Source organism: Haliotis rubra, unplaced genomic scaffold (genome assembly GCF_003918875.1).
Source record: "Haliotis rubra isolate DU_JTF1 unplaced genomic scaffold, ASM391887v1 Scf916, whole genome shotgun sequence".
Taxonomy (NCBI): Eukaryota; Metazoa; Mollusca; class Gastropoda; order Lepetellida; family Haliotidae; genus Haliotis; species Haliotis rubra.
Window position 1 is genome coordinate 293,443 of NW_025767653.1, and position 11,239 is coordinate 304,681.

General features: G+C 39.9%; 1 protein-coding gene across 1 annotated transcript in view; it reads left to right on the forward strand.

The window, feature by feature from the left end:
* Positions 1-9,339, forward strand: part of LOC124264245 (coiled-coil domain-containing protein 186-like) — a 36,894-nt gene extending 27,555 nt beyond the window's left edge. Inside the window, exons 19-21 of the mRNA XM_046698982.1 lie at positions 1,706-1,729; positions 5,218-5,367; positions 6,265-9,339. Of these exons, the coding sequence (XP_046554938.1) occupies positions 1,706-1,729; positions 5,218-5,367; positions 6,265-6,354 (264 nt within the window). The 3' untranslated portion in view covers positions 6,355-9,339. The remainder of the gene's footprint in view (positions 1-1,705; positions 1,730-5,217; positions 5,368-6,264) is intronic.
* The last annotated feature ends 1,900 nt before the right edge of the window (positions 9,340-11,239 follow it).

Sequence of the window (11,239 nt, forward strand, 5' to 3'; positions counted from 1 at the left end):
TTGCTGTTTTCAGTATGTGCTATTGCTTTTGTTGTGTGCCTGTTGTAAACTGCGTTCTGCTATACAGCTGAACCAATGGCTGACTCAGTGTGTGTGATGCTCAGCATTGGTCAGTATCTCGGGACTGATCCCACAAACTCAATCAGGTTCACGTATCATTAAGTGTACAACATTGTATTGCATTCCTTCTCCTTCAAGTACAGTCACATGATGAGGATTTTCATTTCATATGTTTGAAGAAAACATTGTCACAAAATCAACACAAGAACAACATCATGGCAAAATCGAAGTGAGGACATTAAAATATATATATTATATTGTATATAGGATCTTTTAACATTTCCCAAACTTCGAATTTGGTTGCTTGGAAACAGTGATATCCATCTTTGCTCCACGAGCCTGTGTAGCTATGGAGGTGACAACTTGTTTTAGCAGACCATCCACACCACACTCAGGGCCATCATACTTTCACATCTTCACATATCATGAAACCATGTACGCTTTCTAACAACAGCATGAGTAAGTACCCTGCACTATCCAAGGTTAACCCGCTGTCCAATCCATCCCAAACAGTCTCATTGGTTCTATAGTTGCTGTTCCTTCAGTTTATCTGCTTAAAAATTCATTTTGTTTCACGTGTCACTCGTCCTGCTGCAGTGTCGCCATCTGGTGGTTGAAGTAGTATTCCACAGGGAAATGTTACTAGGTTGTAGTAGTCTTGGATCAGTGGAGTTTTACTGCGGGCTGGAAGGGAATGAAGACAATATACCAAATTCAGACTTGTTCTCGGTGTTGTGTTGACTGGTTGTAGCTTGTTAGAAGCTGAGACTTGGATCATAGTAATTATCAGTTGTCAGATTGATAAGAAAGTTTATCATCTGATGCATTGGATAAACCCAGGCACTGTAATTCTTCACGGAAAGTTACTTTGGGCAATGAAAATATATCTTAAGCTTTGATAGTTTTATGAATAAACTTTCATGGTAACAAAATTATTACTTTCTTGGAAACTTTTGCAAATTTGAATTATGACTGTTGATCCCAAAGATATATAATACTAGGATTTGATATGATACCAGTAATCTCTGTGCATAAAGTGCAAGTTATGGCACAGCCTATGTGGGAGCTTGAAGCAACGTGAATCTAAGTTTGCCATGCCCAGAACCCGGACACTGAAACCTGAGATGATATGGCAGCAGTTTATTGAAGTGTAAAACTTCACAGATCTCCCCCTGTCCAAGTCAGTGTATGTTTGTGATTTGAACAGGATGTGTTGTTTGACTCTCTGAAACAGGCAAACCTTGAAATTCATGAAAAGTCCATAGTTTAGCTTTTGTGATACTCTCAAACTCTCAGCCATTGCGCCACGTTTCAGAGTGAATCAGTTACTGTTGTTTAGTAAGCAACCTTATTGTTATCAGTAAGGAATTCTGCTTTCGTAAACAAGGTTTTTGAATTCAGCATTACAAACGAATAACATTCTTGAAATAAATTCAATAACGTTTATTATTATTTTTATTACTGTTTGAAAAACATTTTGTTAGGTTATAAGTTGGGTGTATAAGTGACACTCTTAGGCACCTAGCATTGCTTCTGTCTGTCTGTCTGTCTGTCAGCGTCATCATCGATGTCGCCAACGTCACCTACGCCATGTTGTTTGTGCATGTTGATGTGGCTAACTTCTTGTGCTTTCTCTCTCCGCTAGCTGCGAGCTAGGACCGAGTCACAGGTAGGCTATTCCATTCACTTTGCTTATCTCCCCCTCCTTGCCGCTCGTTGTCTCCACCAGGGTACGCTAGCTGTCTTCCTCTCATTGTCACACAGGTGATCAGGGTGTTGAGTGTTGGATTGTACGAAACATATTGAAATTTTTTTTTCAGTTTTTTTTACATAACTGTATAATAGTGTTGAATTTCAGAATTAGTAACCTTTAAGTCATGATATGTCCTCAGTAGCTTGACTTTGAAATAGTTTCTAGCTATTCACAGTTTCACATTTGTGACGCAAGCAGAAGTCTGATTTATCATGTTATCAACAGAAATGAGATATTTTTCAAAGCGTACTTCAGTTTCTCTCTGCTAACAGTAAGGCATCGCAGCATTTTATTACTTGCTTGCCACAGCTCTTTTGTGACCGCTATTGCTATTTTGGTACATGTAGTTTCAGATTGTCTTCACTTTCATAAATGTTGTCAGTTTCCTTCATTGTGAACTTGCTTCCATGGTGATCAGAATGTTGTTTTTTTGTATGAAGCTGTTTCTTTTGACTTTCCTCTTCGGGTGTTCTGATCTGCTTTCTTTTCTCACCGGCATGTTGTCATGTTTAATTTTCTCGGTTTCCATGGAAACGTTTTGGACTTAGTCTTAAAGAAGGGTGGGCTTCGTTTCCGGAGCATAACTGAAAAAACTTCTCAATATTTTTCAACAAGACTTGGTAGATATATCAAACAGAACCTTAAGTGGTGCCTTTTGCTATTTGCAGATTTTTGGCATTTTTATTTTTCCCGGTTTCCATGGAAACGATTTGGACTTAGTCCCAAAAGTGAGGGGTGGGCTTCGTTTCCGGAGCATAACTCAAGAACCGTTCAATATTTTTCAACAAAAGTTGGTAGATATATCAAACAGATCCTAAAGTGGTGCCTTGTGCTATTTACAGATTTTGGGCATTTTTATTTTTCCCGGTTTCCATGGAAACGATTTGGACTTAGTCCCAAAAGTGAGGGGTGGGCTTCGTTTCCGGAGCACAACTCGAAAACTTCTCAATATCTTTCAGCAAAACTTGGCAGATATGTGAGGCAGATCCCAAAGTGGTGCCTTTTGCTATTTGCAGATGTTTGTGATTTATTATTTTCTCGGTTTCCATGGAAATGATTCGGACTTAGTCTCAAAAGGAGGGGTGGGTTTTGTTTCTGGAGCACAACTGGAAAACTTAATATCTTTCAGCAAAATTTGGCACATATGTAGGCAGATGTCACAGTGGTGCCTTTTGCTATTTGGCAGACTTTTGGCATAGTTATTTTTCCCTATTATCATGGAAACGATTCGGCCTTAATCCCAAAAGGGAGGGTGGGCTTCGTTTCCGGAGTATAACTCAAGAACCGTTCAATATATTTCAACAAAACTTGGTAGATATATCAAACAGAACCTTAAGTGGTGCCTTTTGCTATTTGCAGATTTTGGGCATTTTTATTTTTCCCGGTTTCCATGGAAACGATTTGGACTTAGTTCCAAAATTGAGGGTGGGCTTCGTTTCCGGAGCACAACTCGAAAACTTCTCAATATCTTTCAGCAAAACTTGGCAGATATGTGAGGCAGATCCCAAAGTGGTGCCTTTTGCTATTTGCAGATGTTTGTGATTTATTATTTTCTCAGTTTTCATGGAAACAATTCGGACTTAGTCTCAAAAGGGAGGGGTAGGTTTTGTTTCTGGAGCACAACGCGAAAACGTCTTAATATCTTTCAGCAAAACTTGGCAGATATGTGAGGCAGATCCCAAAGTGGTGCCTTTTGCTATTTGCAGATTTTTGTCATTTATTATTTTCATGATTTCTATGGAAACAATTCGGACTTAGTCTCAAAAGGGAGGGGTAGGTTTTGTTTCTGGAGCACAACGCGAAAACGTCTTAATATCTTTCAGCAAAACTTGGCAGATATGTGAGGCAGATCCCAAAGTGGTGCCTTTTGCTATTTGCAGATTTTTGTCATTTATTATTTTCATGATTTCTATGGAAACGATTTGCACTTAGTCTAAAATCAAGCTGGACTTTAAGTAACTGTCAGATGATTTGTTCTTTCAAAGATGTGGGGGCCGGGGGGATATGTCATCTTCTGATGACTCTTGTTGCTTTTGTTGTTAATTGTTTGTCTGTTGATCTGTCTCGACTGGCCTCCCCAGTTATCATCCATCATGAAGCCCTGTCATGGCAGGAGTCAGTCTTGTGATGTATACTGCCACTCATGATGCATGAAATGTTGTTCTCTTGTTGAATGAGATAGAATGAGGCAATAATTTGTGTCTCTTGCTTCTCAAGTCGTGCACCCTCTGAAAACCCGACAGTATGAAAGTGTTTTGTTAGAAACATCAGTGGTAATATAGCCTTGTGATTTAAACATTCTCTGATTAAGTCGCAAAAACAGTTTCGATTCCTGTGTCTGTTGGAGTCTCACGTTTCATCAGATGTTTTTATTTGTTTACATTGTCACAAAATGTCAGGTGTATGGACACAATTTCTTTGATTTACTGTCACGTATGTTTGTTTAATTTCATTGTTTTACTGTCATGTATGTAGGTATAATTCCATTGTTTCTCTGTGAGGTGCATGTATAATTTCATTGTTTCTCTGTAAGGTGTATAGGTATAATTTCATTATTTCTCTGAGGTGTATATGTGTAATTTCATTGTTTTACTGTCATGTATGTAGGGATAATTACTGTTTCTCTGTGAGGTGTATGTATAATTTCATTGTTTTACTGTCAGCTATCTTGGTTTAACTGTGATGTTGTTTTGTTGTGTTCATGTTGCTGTCACTGGTTTGCTTATTCTTCCACCAAAGTCGAGAAATAAGTGTGTAACCCATGTCATGCAACAAACTGACGGAGTTAACGTATATTCCTCCTTTGTATTGAGGGCTGGACAGCAGCTGATAAGCATGCTCCTAGTGCATGGCACATTGTCAGTGTGCGTTCTCAGCTCCCTTGGCAGTGTACCTGTTCAGTACAGTTTTTCCTGTCTCTACGCACTGCATGATGTGGAACATTTTGATTGAGATCACTCCGGTGATCAGGTGGCCTAGTGGTCTTCATGTAGTGGTTCTGCTCTAGTCTGCTCGTGTTGTGAGGTTTGGGTTTGTCTCTACCAGTACCACACCAGTACTTTCAGATGTCTACCTCTGTGGGCGTGAAATAGTGTTCAGTGTTAAGCCCAGCTCACTCACACCATATATTTAGGCATATTTTGAGTTTCAGCTATGCAAATATTAGTTGTAGTTTAACTGTTTTCCAAGTATTTATTAAGTCAAGTATTTCAGTTGTATTGCCATTTTCTTGTATATTTCTCAAGCCAAGCAGAGCATATTGCTATTCAGAAAATGAGAAAATCCTTTTGTGATTGTGTTTGGGGTTAACATCTGAACACACTGCAATTAAACAGGCAGCTTGTAGAAACTGACCCCAGAAATTGAAAGGAATGGCTGTGTACAGTTACCTCCCTTGTTCACAGGCTCTCCTGGCTAAGAAAGGTGGCATCATGGCCTCCGTGTACAGCCAACACCAGCAAGATGGCTCTATGACTCTTGACCTCTCATTGGAGATCAACAAGAAGCTGCAGGGAGTTCTGGAGGACACACTTCTTAAAAACATCACGCTGAAGGTTCGTAGATAAAATTATGGTTACATCATGTTGAAGCTATGTAGAAAAAATGATATGGTAACATCACGCTGAAGCTGCTTAGATTAAAGAATGGTGTGTGTGTGTGTGTGTGTGTGTGTGTGTGTGTGTGTGTGTGTGTGTGTGTGTGTGTGTGTGTGTGTGTGTGTGTGTGTGTGTGTGTGTGTGTGAGTGTGTGTGAGTGATGATTTTAAGGGGGGTCACCCATTTTGTTCTGGGCAGGTGGGGGGTGTCAGCAATTTTGTACACATGTTGCTGGGGGTCAGCAATTTTGTACATAGAAATCTTAAAAATTATGCTTTAAAAATATGGAAAGGGGAGAGGGGGGCCATTGACTTTGTACATGACATGCAGGGTGGGTCACTTACTTTGTACATAAATTTTAGGGGGTCATTCACATTGTATGCGTGCTTCTCCATAAAAATCATCATATCTCTCTCACTCACTCACACACTCACACACACACACACACACACACACACACACACACACACACACACACACACACACACACACACACACACACAGAGAGAGAGAGAGACATAGTTATGAGCTGTCCCTAACATCATGTTGGAGGTTTGTAGATGGAATAATGGTAACATGTTGAAAGTATATAGACAAATTGATGATAACTAAACTAGTAGTAGCTATGGTGACCTGATACCGCACACACACACACACACAGAGAGAGAGAGAGAGAGAGATAATTATGAGCTGTCCCTAACATCATGTTGGAGGTTTGTAGATGGAATAATGGTAACATGTTGAAAGTATGTAGACAAATTGATGATAACTAAACTAGTAGTAGCTATGGTGACCTGATACCGCAGTTTTTATTTCACGAAAATGTACTGACACATATGTCTTTGTTATTTCCAGGAAAGCTTAGACACATTAGGGACAGAAATTGCCAGACTTTCCCAGGAGAACAGACATATGCAGCTTACCATACAGGAATTGCCGCACTGACAGACAGACAGACAGACATAACTGACGCTACAGGACTGCCACCCTGACTGACGGGGAGACAGATAGACATACAAACAGGAAGACAGGTAACTGACGGACTGATAACCAAGATAAAGGACTGACAGCCAGACAGATGTGAAACTGAAGATATAGGAACTGTCGCTCTTACTGGCAGACAGACAGGCAGATAACAGACGATACAGGAAGTGCTGCTCTGACAGACTGATGGACCACCAACAGATGGACCACCAGCAGATGGACTAACCTACTGACAGATGGACTAACCTACTGACAGATGGACTGACAGATGGACTAACCTACTGACAGATGGACTAACCTACTGACAGATGGACTAACCTACTGACAGATGGACCAACCTACTGAACTAACCTACTGACAGATGGACTAACCTACTGACAGATGGACTAACCTACTGACAGATGGACCAACCTACTGAACTAACCTACTGACAGATGGACTAACCTACTGACAGATGGACTAACCTTCTGACAGATGGACCAACCTACTGACAAACCTTCTGACAGATGGACCAACCTACTGACAGATGGACCAACCTACTGACAGATGGACTAACCTACTGAAAGATGGACTAACCTACTGAACTAACCTACTGACAGATGGACTAACCTACTGACAGATGGACTAACCTACTGAAAGATGGACTAACCTACTGAACTAACCTACTGACAGATGGACCAACCTACTGACAGATGGACCAACCTACTGACAGATGGACTAACCTACTGACAGATGGACTAACCTGCAGAATGTTTGCACACACTGACAGTCGGCTGGCAATTCAGCTGGGACTCTTCTTCCCCATGTTGTTGTGAGTGTCCAGACTACTCAGAGGACACCAGATGATGCAATATACTGGACGTCTTCATTCACAACATGCACAGGTCAGCTCCATCAGGAGGTAGACATATCTGAAGTGACCAACGATGGATATGGACTCTGTGATTCTCTTCGTGGTGTGAAACAATACGAGTGTACATGGAGCTCTTCCTCTTTGTGTGTTGAACATTCCTCCCATGAAGTGATACAGACTGTGCTGAATAATCAGACACAACATAGATCATTCTAATGTGGATCGAGAACTGCTAAACTATATACAGATGACTCCATGGTAACCATGCTAATCAGACTATTTTTGCACTTGTGGAACGGACTTCAACGCACAGACTGTATCCTACAGAATGGCTGCAGCAGTTTCTCAAGCTGTCCGACATTGTGTGTGAATGAAGCCCTTGGTGTTGAATGTTAGGTTTGAGGTGATGCACTTGGTAGAAGTGAGAATTTGTTGTGCCATTATTGAGTGGAACAATATTTCGAGTAGAATGCGATATATCACTATGTTTGCCTGTCACAGAAGTGGCTGTGATTGAAGCTTGTAGCACAAAGGCTGTGACTATCCCGAGATTGCACTAAGTTATTCATTTCTTGTTCATGTTTGTAAATCCGTTTCCCATTTGTTCCCGTTTATATCCTTGAAGGATGGTACGGTTAAATCCTGAAAAATATCTGTGATAGCTTGCTGCACTAGTAGTGACTTACTGATGACGAAGCTAGTGGTGGACACGGTTACAGCAGCAGTAGCAGCTTGCATCACATCTTCCTAAGACACCGTCTACCATGGTGGTTCGCTCACCGTGGCTGGTGTTCACTGGAGGTTATGCAGAAGTTAGAACATTACTGTTGGAAAAGACAAATATGGTTTGCAATTTTGCAGAAAACAATTTAACACTGATGATTTATTTACTGTCACAGTGGACACAGGTTAACAGGTTTTAACATGTTGTGTAAGTGCTGTTGATTGCCAACTATTTTCCCTATCACAAATATTTGCCATGATTTCGGCCCAGGTGAGGGTCCGAAGTACCGGTCATGTCTTCATTCTTATGCATGTCTCAGTGTTTTCTCCTTTCCATGATGTACTTACATTATTCACTCACTCACTCACTCAAGTTTTTGAGCGCGAGATCCCTTTGTAACTGTTACCATGGTTACACATTAAATATTTGTCTTCTGTCCCACAAATATATGTCAGGTCCCAGTCCATACTTGTTGGGGTGGAATGTTTGGGGATTTGGGGCAGAATGTTTGGGGATTGGTCGGTCTACCTGCTTGTATTCCAGTTGTGTAAGTGTGTTTGTTCCTGTGTAGGGATAACAGTGTTCATTCATCTCTTACTGTGTCACTCAGTCCGACCAGGGCATTGACGTAGGTATGTAATAGATGTTGCTAACTCAGTTGAACCATTTCCACGGGGTAGCATCAACTAGATGAAGGAACAGTTACACATTATTATTTGTTATTTCACAACTTTTACTAGTTATGACAATGTTTCTACTTGTTTTAATTCAGCACAAGTGAAATGTGGGTGGCATTACCATATACCATGTGTTCTTCTTAGGTGAATAAAGGGATCATGGAATAAAACCCTGAAGGATTTACTTCCTAAGCAATATTACCGGCCCTATGTTACTTATACCGATTGTTTTCCCAGGTATCTGGTACCCATAGAAGTTATATAGCTTGGCCTCTGATCAGGTTGTATGTTAGCAAAGACATCCTGCTTTCTGTCCCTTTGTAGGGATCGTTGGTTAGAACTGTTCCTTGGCAACATATGCTTATTGTGAGAGGTATTTTGATTGGGTGGTCAGACTTGGTGAATAGCATGTAGTGTTGTTCATCGTATGAATCACTGGATTGTTTGCGACTCAGTTATTTTCAGATAGTTGTCATATAGCTGGACTATTGTCGAGTAACCTTTCAAAGAAAATGTAAATCTACTCATGATCTGTTAGCTGCATTTTAAAATTTCTTGCAGTAACCTTGGTTCACAGCAAGTCATTTTCAAGATTTCAGAGCATGCATTTGTTAGACGTTTTCACATGGAGATATTCATCAGTGGGTTGTCCTCAGTAATGTATGCTGGCATTAAACAGTGACTGAATCCAATATGGTCGGATGAGACTTGGTTTTCAGTGAGTCATGACATGGGACTTTTCCTCATCATATCAATCACTGGTTTGCTTGACTCAATCATTTAAACATTGCAGTGTTCAATATTGCAGACTGATGTGTAACCACTAACAAGTAACTACTGTAATAGCAGATACTATTGACAACATCTGAGGGTTATTCCGGTAGCTATAGCTGTGGTATAACAGGCATATTCACCTGGGGCCAGCACAGGGTGGTGTTCTGGGGATGTATCTGTGTCATGTAACTCATAGCGGAGTCACAATATGTGCTTCTATCACCAGGGCAACTTCATGTATTAGATTTACATCCAAATTTGAATATTTGCAGACAACTGTCATCTTTAACATTGAAATCCCTGCTAGATGGTTCAGTTGTCAACATTCCAGACACCAGCTGAAGTTGTTATCATAGTTGAGAAACCTCCGAAGTATTAAACACAAAATCCAACCAAAGTTTCTCATGGTGACAGATACATTCCTTGTTAATCAGTTCCGGGCCGAATTGCACAGAGCAATCTTAGTTACGATCAATCTAAAGCCCCTACAATCAACTTTACAATCACCATAATCCACTTGCACAAAGCCGATCTTAGAGCGATTGTAAGACGGCATGTACTTAAGATCGCGATCTTAGCTAAGATCGAACTCAACGGTGGAGGTACGAATTTCTTAAACTCGACTTCTGTCTACAGTTGTCTGCAAGTGCGCATAGCATGCTGCGCAAATAAAAAGTGACACTGGTCCCTGCACACAATACATACCTCCCTCAATCACACCTTGCAGAATTTTCATGAAAAATTCCCAGAAATCTTTGAAGGAAACGATCACGTGGACGATAGCATATATTTTTCTACATTCTAACTGTCTTGAGTTATGAACTAAGAATGTGATATTGCAACCACAGAAATGCCTACCCTTGTTTTATGAAAATATTGAACTATGAAAAAATACATTCATAAATTTGGGTCTAGATTTAGTGGCTTAATAATTATGGAAATTAAAATAACAAATATAAACAGTATTTCCTTATGACATAACACCTAAATGTATGATTTGCCAATGGTTGTCAATGAGATATTGTTTAATACGCAGTTGTTCGGGGAATTTTGGGGGTGGGTGGATGGGTAAACTCCTAAATATATCCTAGAAGTATTGGTTTTCTTACAATAAGAAAATGGCTACAGAAGTGTTGTAAAGAATGTATGGCAGGGAAATACGAATATTAAATATTTCGAGAGAGCAGTTGTTAAATACTTATTCACAGTATATTAATGATATAACCCTTTTGCGTTGATAAATATTTTTCTAAAAGTGAAATTCTTTGGAAACGTGTATTTGTAATGCCTCGGCATGTGTATATCCCTATTTGATGAATACTTATATATATTTAAAATGCATAATCAAATTTAGATTTATGGATGAGAAAGAAACTTGATTTTGCACGTTAACTTGTATCTAATTGTAGATTACTTTAATGATAAACTAAGACAAAATCACTCCATGACCGAAAAGAAAGTATGGTGAGCCTGGCGATTGGGCATGACAGACTCTACGGCAACGACATATGCCAAGGGAAACTACTCCCATCATGCATATAAACTGAAATTATCTTCTCTTGAGTTAATGAAAGGTCACAGCCATTGTTAATCGCACAAGGACACCATTCGCTATTATCCTTTCCTTGATTATCAAAAAGGTATGTTGTTTCACACTTATTCCAAGATTGAATCGGGTGGGACTAGTACTATGCAAATCCCAGATGGGACTCAACCCCAAAAGTACTAGAATTTGTACTTTACTAAGAAAGTGTAATCCCAAATATAACATGTTGCATGTGTCCACTTTCTAAACGGCATTGTGTAATCAATGTATCT